At 42.2% G+C, this 15,162-nt stretch overlaps 1 protein-coding gene across 11 annotated transcripts in view; it reads right to left on the reverse strand.

Moving 5' to 3' along the window:
- DLGAP1 (DLG associated protein 1) overlaps positions 1-15,162 on the reverse strand; it is a 753,977-nt gene that overhangs the window by 44,070 nt on the left and 694,745 nt on the right. For all 11 annotated transcript variants that reach the window (XM_004579625.2, XM_058676808.1, XM_058676806.1 and 8 more), the window contains one exon: positions 4,762-4,853. In XM_004579625.2, coding sequence (XP_004579682.1) covers positions 4,762-4,853 — 92 coding nt within the window. The remainder of the gene's footprint in view (positions 1-4,761; positions 4,854-15,162) is intronic.

The following is a 15,162-nucleotide window of genomic DNA, read 5'->3' on the forward strand; positions in this document are numbered from 1 at the left end:
GGCAAGAAGACCGCCTACGAATTCCTGGGGAGCGGTCACAAGGATGAGAGAGACTGGGGCCAGGATGCTGCAGGCAACCCCAGGAAGAGAGCCCTGCTGGAGAGGTGTGTCTTGGGAGGTGTGGCCGTAATTTGCCCGGGTGTTCTCAGCATCCGTGCTTTCTCTCAGCAAACGTGGGCCCTGGGGAGCCTACAGCAGATGACTGCCACTGGCTAAGACGAGAAGGTGGGAAAAGTGGCTAATGCTTGATGAAAATGGCTCGTTTCTTTCTTCTCCGGTTTGTTGCTGCCGCGGCATTGCCACTAGTGACCTGCGGGCAGCCCTTGTTGTCGCCCAGCCCCCATGGTGAGGCGACCTGGGAGGGCGGAGATGGCCGTTAGGCTGTTAGGCACACCGAGGAGGCTATGCACTGGGAGATTTGTAATGCCTGCTTAGACTCCATCTTCCTTCCGTTCTGAGTCGGAGCATTGAAGAATATCCTGCATTTACAAGTGTGTTCCTTTAATACACAAATCAGTTAGGTGGACTCAGCTGCAAGTTAGCTTGGCTTCCTAAATGATCAGAGGCAGTACGTTTCTTGGCCTCTCTCATCGTCTTTTAATCTTCAGCTCTTTGCATTATCTCTTTCTTTCTCTGGCTCTATTTTCCTTTCGTCACTTTTTTTTGGGTTGTTGTCTTTTCTCAGCCTTGTTTATTTGAGAAAGGAAGAAGGGATGCATTGTTACTGGCCACTCAGTGTGAAAACAGCAGTCTCATCTTTATCACTAGGTAATTAAAACAACCAAAAAAACAGCTGCCATTAAGTAATTTCATCTGTGTAATTTTGCTTTTTAAGATCCTATCTGGTTGAATTACCACCACATTATAAAATGAAGTACAGTTGAAGAGAGAGGATGAGGATAAAACCTTTTCATGACAATGGAGATCTTGTGGAGGGGTTAAAAACAATCATTATAAAGTGACCCTTGAGGAAAAGGACACTTTGGCAACTTACACACTACAATTGGTCTGCCAGCACTTTCTGGGGGATAATTTCCAATCTCTCAGTTTCCCAAGGAACTGACTATATTACAAACTTCAATAAATCAATTCAAGCTTGCCTATGGAATTGTATCATAAAATTTAAAAACTTACATATCAGTCAATGCTCAACTTTCTAAAAACATGATAAAAGTAGCTTCTTTGAAGCCCTGAGATTGCTATTGGGTAGATCCAAATAACGCAAAATTCAACGTTCCTGTGGCTGGACAGTGTCAGGGTGTTAATTTGCCAGGAGATTGATTGTGAGGGAAATATTTGAAGTCAAATAAACAGTTGATATGACTTTGTGTCATGTTTGAAGAAAAGATAGTACAATTGCTTTCTTAAAACTTCAATCATAGAAGTTTCTATTTCGGTACTTCATAAACTAGGAAACACATAGAGAATCTTACATGTTCGACATTCTAAAAAGTTTTACATAAATTTAATAGCACATGCTAGGACAACACTGAAGTAAATATCATTATCTACCTACTGCCACTGTTAAAAACCAAATCTTCCTTTCGTTTTCTAGAACGGTTTAAGGTTCACTGCAAAACCAAGTTCTGATGCCCCCTCTCCCCTCCCCGCACTGCACAGCACCTGCTCTCATATCCCCCAGCAGAATGGTATCAGGACTCCCTTGTGGGGGACGCTTTTGACAACTATATAATGGCATGACTCTACCACTGCATGACACTGAGCCAACCCACAGCTCTGAACTCCTCTGTGCAGTCACTGTATGTTTGTCCCTGCCCCCCAGCTACCCACCGGCAACCACGATTCCTTTTACTTTGTCCCTAGTTTTGTTTTTCCTGTGATGTCATAGTTGGACTCATATAATACACAGACTTTTGAGTTTGGTTTATTTCACTCAGCATAAACTTTATTTTCCTCCATGTGTTCAACAGTATGCTGTATCCCTGATATTCTGTATCAGAAAGCAGGTTCTTTGAGTCCCTAGCTGGTTCACACCCAAACCAGCTTCCTGTAAATGTGCCTGAGGAGGTGTCCCTGCCACCCATGAGGGAAACCAGAGTGGAGTTTCTGCCTCCTGCCTTTGAATTGGCCTGTAAAGTGAACCAGTGGATGGAAGTCGGCTCCCCTACTCCTAGTGTTGCCTGTCAAATAAATAAATACATCTTAAAAGAAATAAACTTTCATTTATCTGCTTGTGTGATCCATCTGTATGATATCTAATTTCTTCCTTTAGGCTCCTTAGCATATTAATCATAGTTTAAAAGACTCTTGATTTGGTAACTTCAACACCCCTGTCACACCCGTCTCTGATTCTGATGTTTTTCTATCTCTTTAAACTGTGCTTTTTCCTTATAGTATGCCTTGTAATTTTTTTTTTTTAAAGATTTATTTTATTTTTATTACAAAGTCAGATACACTGAGAGGAGGAGAGATAGAGAGGAAGTGGAGCTGCCGGGATTAGAACCAGCAGCCATATGGGATCAAGGCAAGGACCTTAGCCACTAGGCCAAGCTGCCGAGCCCTATGCCTTGTAATTTTTCAAGAGGACATGATACACTGTGGTAAATGGGCCTTTAGTAATGAATGGCAGATGTAGAGAGAAGAAACACAATCTATAGAACTCTAATCAGCCCTCAATGCGTTGGTGGATCTGTGCCCTCACTATGAAGCCCGCGTTTTTTAGTTTTAATTTAGATTTTTTTCTCCCCATTATGTTTTGTTAAAAACAGTGATAGAGGCCTGAGGTGGGAATTTCTCTCGCCACCTTCAACTCCAGAAGGCTAGAGGGAGTATTTCCCTTCCCCAGGCAGATGAGGCCTGATGAATCTTCAGCAGGCCAAAAGCCTAGGAACACAGTTTCTGTTGCACCAGGCCCTGGCATATTTCACAGTGGTTCATTCCCCTCCCCCTTGCAGGGAGCCAAAGGTAATTTTTCTCCAATATTCACAGTGAAGATCTGACAGAGCTCTTAGTAAACCTCACAAAAGCATGGGATCTTTGCATGGCAGGATCTGCCTTGAGTTTTCAACTCAGAGTTGTCCGCATGGAGCTTCCCTCAATGACTCAACTAACAGTTCAGGTTTTCCCACCCTGGCACAGGTCTTGAAGTTTTCTGACCATGGGCTTCTGTTCCAGTGAGCTCTGCTTCTCTGTTATCTGTGTCTCTAATTGTCAGGGGAACAGTTTGCTCTGTGACTCCACTCTGTCAGACACAGGAAAGGGCTGGTGATTTTTCAGTTTGTTCATTCTTTTATTTGTTTTTAAGAAAGAGTGGCAACTTCAAAACTCCTTATAGATTGGACTAAAGATTACCAATTGTGCCCCTTTTCAAGATGCAGTGATTTACTCAGAACCCTCCATCTGGTCAATGGTGGGGCCAGGATTTGGATATAGGTGATCTGGTTCCAGATTTTGTACTCTGAACCACAACACCATTGAGAAAAACAAGCAAGTTAAGCTGATGAAGGGTGGAGGAATGTGTTTCTTACTATGGGTTCTTTCATTGTCACTAAAATAGAATTTAAAAGCAACTCTCAAATCAATACCAGAAGATTCTAAAATAGGACCATTTTCAGAACTGATGTATGACTTCAGATACTCTGTCTATGAAATACATAGCTTTTATACATAGGAGGTTTATATAGTTATTTATCAAATGTATCTTAGGCCACTTCTTAAAGTTTATTTGGCTCATGATTCTAAAGACTGGGAAGTTCATGAACGAGACACACCTGTTAGGTTTGTGATTGTGGTAAGGGTTGGGGCTTAATTATAACATGGAAAAGCCCTAAAGAGGAAGATAGCTCACGCAAGGCAGCTAAGCACGAGGGGCTGGCTTCTCTGTAACAACCTTCCCTAACCACCCCTGTGAGAAAGGCATTAATCCTCTTTTACAATGTAATTCCTTTTAAGGGACCAACCTCCCAACATACCACAATGGCAAATTTTAACTTGCGTTCCAGAGTGGAAAAGCTGTTTTCAAACCATTAGTAGAATGGATGGGTAATGGATGACATCCAAATGATTGTTCCTAATTAATACACAAGACATTAGTGGCAAAATTGAGATAACATTCTGACTTATACGCTAGAACTCTCTGCCCTGTCATACTCCAGCTTAACTTTATACAGTCAACATTTAGTATGTGCAAAATACAGTGCTGGGAGGTGGGAATACCCGTACCCAATAAAACATAATTCCAACCACAGTTCAAGAAATTCAATACACTTTGTCTCAATCAAATTCTCACTTATAATGCCAAAAAATTTCCAAGGTACCTTCCAACTCCTGGATCCTGATCTGGTGAAATCCTAAATTTCCACTATTGATTACTACAACTTTAGAGTAAGCTTATTTCAAAGAGCAATCTAAAGATAGCGGAGATTCAGGGTAATGATAGGAAATATTTTCTTTATTTCTCCTCATTCATTCATTCATCATTCACTGAACACATACTAACTATCAGGCATTATGTGCTTGGAATAAAAATAGAAATATGTTCTCTTCTCATACAAGTCTATAATCTAAATGATTGAGGTCTTTAATAGAGGAATTGCACATGCAGTGTCTATGTGAATGTGATGCATTTACACTGTTATTGCATCTGGTACAAAATGCATAAAATGGAATCAATGCATATTGATTCAAACTTCAGTGCTTCCAGAAGTTGGTGGGAAGTAGCATTCAATTTTGTAGATGTACTATTTGGAACAAATACTTGCCAACATCAAGATGAAATAAGACAAACACCAATGGACTCACCACTTCTCTTCTTCTACTTGTACTCCCACAGACTGGAACTTACTGGCTGCCTTATTTTCCCCTGCTTTGTCAGGTTCGTCAGCATCATCCACCTAAAGAAATCAGAGAAATTGAGCTGTTCCATTTCAGTTAACTCATTTGAAAGACAAGTGTTATAGTTCATCAGGAATATGTTATATTGCTGGAATGCTTTGTGATTTGTAACCTATATGTTCAATGTTTGCATGTTTGGTGAGAATCCCCACTACTTTGTTAATGTGTTCTTTCCTGATTCTAGTAAAATGCTGTTTTTATTCAAAATTCAGGGTGCTAATCCATCTGTATTCCTCCAGAGATCTGTATCTCTATTCATCTCTCAGTACCCACAGGGACCTGTTTCAGGACCACTGACAGATAGCAGAATCTGTATATATTCAAGCCCCTTACATGAAACAAAATAGCATTTTCATATAACCTATGCACATATCCTTTTATATTCTTTAAAACAATTCTTGATGATTACTATAATACACAATGGGGTATACAAACTATAAATACTTGTTAATCTATATATTTTTAAGCAAATAATGGCAAGAAAAGAGTCTATAATATTCGTTATGAAATAAATTAAAAATACGTTTTCCCTTTGTGGTTGGCTGAATCTGTGAAAGCAGACCCCATAGACGCTAGAGACTGACTTACACAGTTCTCGTGAGCACTGTATTAGAGGGAAACATCACACAGAAGTGTGTTATTGGAAGGCTTGAATTTGTAGAAAGCAAAAAACAAAAACAAAAAGAAAAAGAAAATTCATGTATTTCAATTGTTGATGCTGATGATTTAGATACTAACCTTTTAGGACAAACTATAGAATTCATTAATTTTCCCTCCATATTAAATATTTGACTTTGAATATCACATTATGATTTCCAAAACTATATATACATATTAAAACTAATATGAAAAAGATATCCACATATGTCTAACAGCCTAAATGAAAGGTTAGCCTTAAGCCAAATTAGAAGTAAAGTGTGGGGCCCGGCGGCGTGGCTTAGCGGCTGAAGTCCTCGCCTTGAACACCCTGGGATCCCATATGGGCGCCGTTCTAATCCCGGCAGCTCCACTTCCCATCCAGCTCCCTGCTTGTGGCCTGGGAAAGCAGTCGAGGACGGCCCAAAGCCTTGGGACACTGCACCAGCGTGGGAGACCCGGAAGAGGTTCCTGGTTCCTGGCTTCGGATGGGCGCAGCACCGGCCGTTGTGCTCACTTGGGGAGTGAATCATTGGATCGAAGGTCTTCCTCTCTGTCTCTCCTCTTCTTTGTATATCTGACTTTGTAATAAAAATAAATAAATCTTTAAAAAAAAAAGAAGTAAATTGTGAAATTTTTCAGATTCGGTTTATTAGGGATTTAGCATTGCTGCTTTTTTATCCTTTTATATTTAGTGCAGTATTTGTCTCTAAAAACAAAAGCAATTAGTGTAAATTACATGAAATTAAAATACAGAGCCCAGTAGGGAAACTGTCGGTACGTCTCCGATGGGCTACAACTCCCACTGAGGAGCATGAGGACCAGGGCTGGGGGCAGGCCTGGCGAGTCAGGCAGTGGCACTGCCAGCATGAGTGTGGGCTGGACAATGTGGTTAGTTCGGCTGAGCCACGATCTAACACCCATTGATGTGTAGGAGAGCTGAATGGGATGTGGGACATACTGGACCAGTATGCTGCACATGCTGGCAAGCACAGGAACCAGGGCTGGGAGTGGGCCTAGTGGGGGTTATTAGTGGTTACTCCGACTAGGCTGCAGTTCCTGTTGGTGTATGTGAGGGCCGAGTGTGTTGGTCTGGGCCGCAGCCTCCATTGGTTTGCATAAGAGAGGGGGCTAGAGACAGAACTGATCCAGTAATTACAACTACCAGTGTGTATGTAGGCTGATGTGGGTGATGGACTAAGCCAGAGACCCCATACTGGCTAGGACACAAAAAGTCAGATCTGGGATCATCTCAGATGAGATTTCTTTGGGGATCACCTCAACTGAATTGCTGGACTCAAAACTCCAACCATCGGGAGAATTGTAGGATCTGTGGACTGACCATGGAGTGCATGTGTCAGAACTGGGCTCCTCGGGAGATAAGAGGGAGCAGTGGACAGCATACCCAAATGCACATGGAGCATATGGCAGTCCACTGGGGCCTGCAAAGGACATCTGGTAGCATAGCAGAGGAAGGAGGGAAGAACAAATTGGTAACCATCTTAGCCAGCGATGACAGCAAATATCTGGGCAAATGGAGATTCGAAGGTGGATTATGACAGCCAATGGACCTTGTCTTTGGATCGGCATTTCAGAACTATGGACACCACCTGAGCAGATCCCCTGGAGCATGCTCCACACTTGGGACTCCGGGATGACATTGGGTGTCTGTTCCCCATCCCCGGGCACTGAGGCAGTTGGGAGGTTGGGTGTGGTTTTTACTCTCATCTTCTCCCTGCCTGCAGATACAGGAGGAAGAAAAAAAAATTGGGAAAAAATGGGCTCACCCATTTTCCCTGGTGCTTGACCCTTCCCACCCTGATCAACTGTGTAAATATCATCAAAAATAAAAATTGAAATTAAAAATTAAAAAAATAAATAAATAAGCTAGAAAAAGAAAAAAGAAAGAAAGGAATTAGAACATAGGGGTCAATGCAGTGGATCCACAGGTTAATCCTCCACCTCGAAGCGCCAGGATCCCATATAAGTACTGGTTCATGTTCTGGCTGTCTCACTTTCCATCCAGCTCTGTGCTTATCGCCCAGGAAAGTATTGTAGAAGATGGTACAACTTCTTGGGCCTCTGCACCCACATAGGAGATCCAGAGGAAGCTCTTGGCTTCAGATCTGCTCAGTTCCGGCCGTTGTGGCCACTTGGGGAGTGAACAAGCAGATGGGAAGAAAACCTTTCTCTCAGTCTCTCTTCTCTATAATCTGTCTTTCCAATAAAAATAAATAAATCTTTAAATAAATAAAATAATATAATATATAATAATAATATAATATATATTATAGATTGCTGTCAGTTTGCTTTTAAATTTTTAAATTTTCTCCTAATACTGTTTACATGTGGAAAGGAATGCATGCCCGTGTGGGCCTCTGATCAGGGTGGTGAGGGTCAGATTTGAAGGAAGGTGGATAGGACAAATGCTTTTTGTTTCCTCCTGTGTCCCGGGGGGGGGGGGAGAGAAGGGGGCTTCTCCTTGCTGTCAAATTGCATTATCAACGCAGGGATGCGGGATGGTCATTTGATGATGCTTTAGAGATCCAGATATGGGGAAGAGTGTTTCAAGGTGTTACCTGAGTGGTTTTGATAGTTCTGAGATGTTGTTGGTTTCATTGCTCTAGGGTTGAGGAAATCTTTCCAAGGTCTATTGGTCAACAAAGCATACTTTAGTGCATCCACAGACCCAGGAACATATTGCAAAGCTTGGCCAGCGGGGTGGTCCAATCTGTTCTACCTTCCAAATTCTGACGTGGCAGTCAACATCCCCTGCTAGCCTGGCTGAGCTACCTGTCAGATCCCTCGTGTACATCTGGGCCTGCTGTCCACTTCACAGGCATTAGCAACTGAGGAACCCCAGTCCTGATATATGCAGTCCAAAGTCAGATCATGTATCCTGTGCTCCCCAGTGGAAACTGCACTTAGTATAGGAGTTCTCCAAGTTTCCCTACCATGCCTGCTCCCAGTGCTGGATCCTACATGTGCCAGTGGGTATAGCGCCCTGCTTGGCATGTCAGCCCTCAGCTCTTCCCTTTCCATGTGCCATTGGGTGCTATTGCCTGGCCCTGCCCAGCCTCCTCCCAGCCACAGCCCTTTTCAGTACCAGATGGGTTCCTGTCAGGTGAGTTCTGTGGTCCAGTCTAGACTCAGCGCATTACCACGCTCAGCTGTTTGGGTAAACCATTGGGTGCTGCCGTCCCACAGAAGGGAGCCTACAAATACTTTATAGAATCTGCCCCCAGATCCAGTTCTTTCACTATCTGGTGGGTGCTGTGGCCCAGCCTGACATGGTTCACCCCCTGCTCCAACCCTTGTAGGTGGGTATCGCAGCCTGGTCTAGCCAGGCAGGCTCCCCTAGCCCCAGCTTTTGTGTGTGCCATTGGGCTGCAGGTGATGCTATTTAGCCCAGCCCAGGTCTCCCATGTGGGCGACTGCCTTGACTTGACCCAGACATGCCTTCTGGTTTCCCTCCTCTAAAGACCTCTCCATCTCAGCTCCTCTGCCTACCTGTGAGTGCAGTGGCCCAGTCTGTATATGATTCTGGAAGTCATTCCTCCCCTGACATGCTCCCACTCCAGAGCCCTTTCCCCAGGCAATTCTCCCCCCAACTGCCTGGAGGCCAGGTTGCTGTCAGGGCAAGGCATTCCCTGCCTTCCCCACACATCTTAAAAAAAAAGGGGGGGGGGGAGGGCCGGCAGAGGCGAGGGAGAATAAAGAATAAGTAACTATGCTGGCATACCAGTGTGGTTAACACAAATTTGGCATGAACCAGGCCCAGAATGCCTACCAGCTACTGGCTGCTTTCTTCCAATAGTGTAATCTTTCCCTAGGTACAAGGCAACGTAGGCAGTTACCTATAGCTTGGAGGTTAGTTTGTTGGTACATATGTGCCCAGTGTGATTTAGAAATAGGTAGATATTTATAAATAATTATTAATACTAAAATTATGTAGGTGGGATCATATATACTTTTCCTGAGATTTGCTTCATTTATTAACACTGCTATTGTCTGAGTCTTTTGCTATGTCAGTGTATAGCTAGACGCCAGTTCCTTGGTGGCTGCATAAATATTTCCTTTAATGACTATTTAAGCAACATCATGGTGATATATTCTTTTTTGCTATTGCACATAGTGTTACAGATAATATCACCCATGTATCTTTAGAAGAGTTATGCAAGTGTTGCTTGGAAAACATTCTTAGGAGTGGAAATGGAAGACAACGAGCACACACAACTCTAAGAAGCATTACTCAATGGCTCTTCCCTAATGCCACAGCGAAAAATATCTGCTGCTTCTCAGTCTTCTTCTTTGGCTGATTATATCCTTTGCTTGTTTCTGCCTCTACCCAAAGTGAGATTTTACCAATTTTTGAGACCAATGCGGTGGCCCAATGGGTTAGGTCACCAACGTGAAAAGTGGCCCACTGTGTTGAAAAGCTAGTTTTAGTCCCAGCTGTGCCACTTCCAATCCACCTTCCTGTTGATGCACCTCGGGGGCGGTGGATGATGATGATGGCCAAGTAGACAGGTCCCTGTGACCCACGTGGGAGACTCCGATGGAGTTCCTGACTCCAGGCTTCAGTCTGGCGCAGACCTGGCTGTTGGAAACATCCGGAGAGTGACCCAGCAAAGCAGAGATTTCTGTCTCTCTTTCTCTGTTATCTCCCCTTCTCTATTAATCTGCCTTTGAAATAAGTAAATAAGTCTTCTTCTAAGAAATTCATGTTCAAGACAACAATGAGGTACCACCTAACTCCAGTAAGGATGGCACGCATACATAATACCACCAACACTTGCTGGCGAGGCTGTGGGGAAAAGGGAACCCTTCTCCACTGCTGGTGGGACTGCAGACTTGTACAGCCTCTATGGGAATCAGTTTGGCGAATACTCAAACAACTGAAAATCAGCATACCATATGACCCAGCAATAGCACTCCTAGAGATATATCCAAAACATCTCCTACACAAGAAACCAACATGCACGCCTATGTTCATAGCAGCACAATCTACAATCGCAAAAACCTGGAAGCAGCCAAAATGCCCATCAATAGAAGACTGGATAAGAAAGCTATGGTTCATCTACTCTATGGAATACTACTCAGCTATTAAAAAAAACGAAATGCAGTTCTTTGTGGACAAATGGGCCCGACTGGAATCCATCATGCTAAGAGAAATGAACCAATCCCAAAAGGTTATATACCACATGTTCGCCTTAATCTGAGATGAAAAGATGACAACTTGAAAGATAGTACCTGTATATTGTAATATTAGTGCAATCTCTAACAACCTGTATCCAATGCAATAAGATAACGCGATATAATCTATAAACCAACAATTAATGTCAGAATATTTAAGATCTACATTGTAAAACTGTAAAACCTACTATACCCTCAATATGCTATGTTAACCGGTAATGGGGAGGGAGTGCAGGGAAATCTTTCAGGACCATAAAAAGAGTGAGAAAAAAAGTACAATATAGCCTATCAAGGTCAAATCTGGTAATTCATAGACAACAGACTCAAAGCGGCACTAAACAACAATAAAACTATTATACCAATGCATAAGGGGGGAATCGGGTGCGATCCTGACAACCTCTTAACAGGAGGTCATGTGCGTGGAGCAGGGGGGCACTCCAGAGTGGAGCAGGTGGTAAGGAGGAAGCTTGGATCCCAACCATGAAGACTCCCAGACCTTCACCACAAACTACTAATACGAGCAACAAGGACTATACCCCAACTGCCAAGGAGGCCACAGGGAATTGGATGCCCTCGGAGGCTGAGTACTCTGAGGTCACCCACCCCCAACCGGAGCTTCCGCAGGGGATGGAAGAAGTCCAAACACTACCGCGCAGAAACCATCGTCCTCGGAAAGACAACCAGAAGCCCTAAGGGGTCCGCAGACACAGAAGAACAATAAATGTCCTTCGGGACCAGGGAGGAGAGCTTTCTCTGGTCCGAGCCTGGCTCCACCTCTGGACCCCCGCCCTCCCTCGCAGTGACCCATCGGGATCGCTTCAAAAACCCCTCACAGCAAACAAACAATCATACAAACTTAAAAAAAAAAACCTAAAATAAATAGACAAACAACAGAAAGTAGAGCTTGAAATCTGACAGGAAAGAGCTGGCGTGGATTGGCTCATGCCTTGCTGGGTGGGACACAAAGATTAGTCACTCCTCACCATGGTGTTGAGGATTTTCCTGCACACCCTCCCCCCGCAAAATGTTCTGCACCTTAAATGTTGACAAATATCTTGTTAGAGTTACAAGCCAGTCTAGATTATCCCCAAATCTGCCAAGATCAACAAAATTATACTTCAACACAACAAATAGTTAAATACTAAAATGAAATAGACACGAGACAGCTGAATGGTACCCTATAGCCTTTTCAAGGTATATAGCAGCCGGTCCGGTCCTGTAAAATTGAGATGTCAATGAGCTAATCATAGGCTGTGGTTAGGACTTGTTTTTTGTTTTTGTTTTTGTTTTTTTTTTTTAACATACTGGTTACTCAAAACCATGTCAATTCCATAATATTGCAAATTGCTGTTGATGTTATATTGGGACTCTTAATTGACTGTGATGATATTATACCAGCTCTGACTTCGGACCAGAAATGGTCTCCCCAAGAAACTGTTCAACCCATCTGGACAATAAGTAGCTGGACTCCATGATTAGTATATGTTTGCAAGGAAAGAATCTTGATTGAATTTGAACTGTAATGCTGCATCAAGGTGGAGGAATCCACCAGGGGGGAGGGGAGGGGGAGGGGTGGGGGGATTCCCAGAGCCTATGAAACTGTCACATAATGCTAAATATTAATAAAAATATATAAAAAAAAGAAATTCATGTTCACAGGATTCTATCTTATGATGCTAAATCCTTTCTTTTATGCATAACTGCAATTATTTTCTTTATCATTGATCTTTTAAACTCTGCGCTTCATTGTAGGGCATCTTTTACTATGTAACCATATCTAGCTTTTATGGTTTGAAAAGGACTTACCTTGAGCAAGTTTTTAAAAGTTCTCTTGTATTTACTTTTGTGCTTTCACATTCTTGGCAATTTTACTTTTTCTTTGGGATATTTACACCTTATCTCTCTTGCTTTGTGTCTTGGCTAATACAGGCAAGTGAAACTGAATCAGCTTGTGAAAACAAAGGATAAAAGTTGATTTCTAACTCCAGTTGGAATATTTCTATCAGTTCCCTCCTTTAAGTAGGAGTTTAACTAGCTTCTGGCCACAATTGGAGCTATATAGCGCTGGGGGTTCCCCATGGATACTTTTTACTGCATTGTTATTTGAAATGATTCTGAATTTAGCTAAATATTGTGTTTTTTAGTTTCTATCTGGATATCAGATTTTGTTTTTCATAGGCTGAGTTAACTTTTAATTTCTGGGCTATACACTGCTTGTCAATAATATATTGTCTTTAAAAAATGCTTACCTGCATTAGTTCTCAAATTTGGTTAGATTTCACAGCATTGCTTGTAATTGTATTCTGTAATTATATTTCTTCTGGGTTTTTTTTAGAGTTTCAATATCAGAGTTATATTTATTTGACCGTGAGAATCTTCACTTTTATTTACAAAATAGGAATTATTATTTTTTAAAAATTAAATGTTGCCATAACCTTTTCTGTAGAATCATCCACCTCTGTACTATTTTAGGGAGATTTTTTCTTTCTTTTTGTGTTTCTTTCTTTTGTACTAGCATATCAACATTTAATGCTTAATTATAAGCTATTTTTATCTAGTTTTTTCTTTTTTTTTTATGTTTGCATTTTCATTTCTTCTTCCAGTATCTGAGAGGAATGGAGGAGATAAGAGGAGAAGCCACACCCAGCCTCTCGATCACTGCAGTACCCAGGGATGGGGAACAGCCATCCAACATCAACCCAGGGTCCCGAGGTGGCATGTGCTCCTGGGAAATCAAGTGGTTTCGATGGTTATGAAATGCTGTTGATCTCACTGACCGAAAGGATGAAGGAACCCTTGCAATGTCCATTGGCTGGCACAGTTGGCCTTAGAGTCTCAATTCACCAAGGTTTTTACTGTTATCTTAGCTGGGGTAGTTGTCCAACTTGCTCTGTTCTCCATCCTCTGCAAGCTCTAATGGGCTGCCAAATACTCCACATGTCTGTGGGCCTGCTGTGCACTGCTCCGCCTTTTCCACTGAGGAAGACAAGCCCTCCCAGAGGGGCCTAAGGACCCATGCCAGGTGACTCGGGCCCTGTTTGTGAAGATTTTTGCTATTTTTACTATTTTTGCAATTTATTTTATTGTTGCTAGATTTCTTTTCCCAGCTTTTTTATTGCTTCTTCCTTCAGTACTAGTAATTTCCATAAATGTCTATTATATCTTGCGTTTAAATATGCCAACATTAGGGCTTGGCAAGGTAGCCTGGCGGCTGAAGCCCTCACCTTGAATGTGCCGGGATCCCATGTGGGCGCCGGTTCATATCCTGGCAGCCCCGTTTTTCCATCCAGCTCCCTGTTTGCAGCCTGGGAAAGCAGTCAAGGACGGCCCAAAGCCTTGGGACCCTGCTCCCGCCACTTTGGGAGTGAACCAGAGCATGGAAGATCTTCCTCTCTGACTCTCCTCCTCTCTGTATATCTGGCTTTCCAATAAAAATAAATAAATCTTTAAAAAGTAATCTCTATTAAAAAAACACGTATACCAGCAATAAATTGTCATAAGGCTCTAATAATTGCTGGACGGTCATTCCCTTTTTCCATAAGTAATTAGTGGCTTGAAGTTTCTCTTATTCTCAGATTTGCCCTTCATTTGATCTTGTTGAGAACCAGTTCTCATGGATCAATTCTATCGTACTGGCCATTGCCAGGCTCTGCTCACGTTTCCAATGCATGCATCTCCACTCTCATCATGATTATGTTCTTCCTGTTAGTTTTGTGTTTGTTTCCTTTGTGAATTGTGTTTTGGATCTGGGATATTTCTTCATAATTATGACAGAACACAGGGCTATAAATTGTTTTCAGACTGCAGTTCTAAGTCCATAGAAACGATTTACAGAACTCCCACTGTCATTTATTTCATAGTAGTCTTGAATTTCCTCTTCAATTCAAATGTTATTTAGATATTTTAATACATTCAAATGTTGGATTTTTATTATCTATTTCATTTTCATGCATTACGGTTGGAAAATGTAGCTAACTTGGGGGCAAATGAAAAATTATCTAAATTCTTTAGCTTTAGCTTAAGCTAAGTTAACTTAAGCTAAGTGAATCAGAGGATGGAAGATCTTCTCTGTCTCTCCTCCACTATATATATCTGACTTTGCAATAAAAATAATAACTAAATACATCTTTTTTTAAAAAAGTACTGAATTTGGGCTTGGCGGTGTGGCCTAGTGGCTAAGGTCCTTGCCTTGATCCCATATGGCCGCTGGTTCTAATCCCGGCAGCTCAACTTCCTCTCTATCTCTCCTCCTCTCAGTATATCTGACTTTGTAATAAAAATAAAATAAATCTTTAAAAAAAAAAAAAGTACTGAATTTAAAAAAAGTTAAAAAACAAAAGAGTTGGCTAGGACTCCTGTAGCCCGTGTTGCAGGGTCTGGGTTTGGCACCCAGCTCCGACTCCTGACTCCAGGTTCCTCTTGATGGTGATTGTAGGAGGCAGTGCTGATGGCTCCAATACCTTCCCTTTTGGGGCA

Source organism: Ochotona princeps, chromosome 18, assembly GCF_030435755.1.
Source record: "Ochotona princeps isolate mOchPri1 chromosome 18, mOchPri1.hap1, whole genome shotgun sequence".
Taxonomy (NCBI): Eukaryota; Metazoa; Chordata; class Mammalia; order Lagomorpha; family Ochotonidae; genus Ochotona; species Ochotona princeps.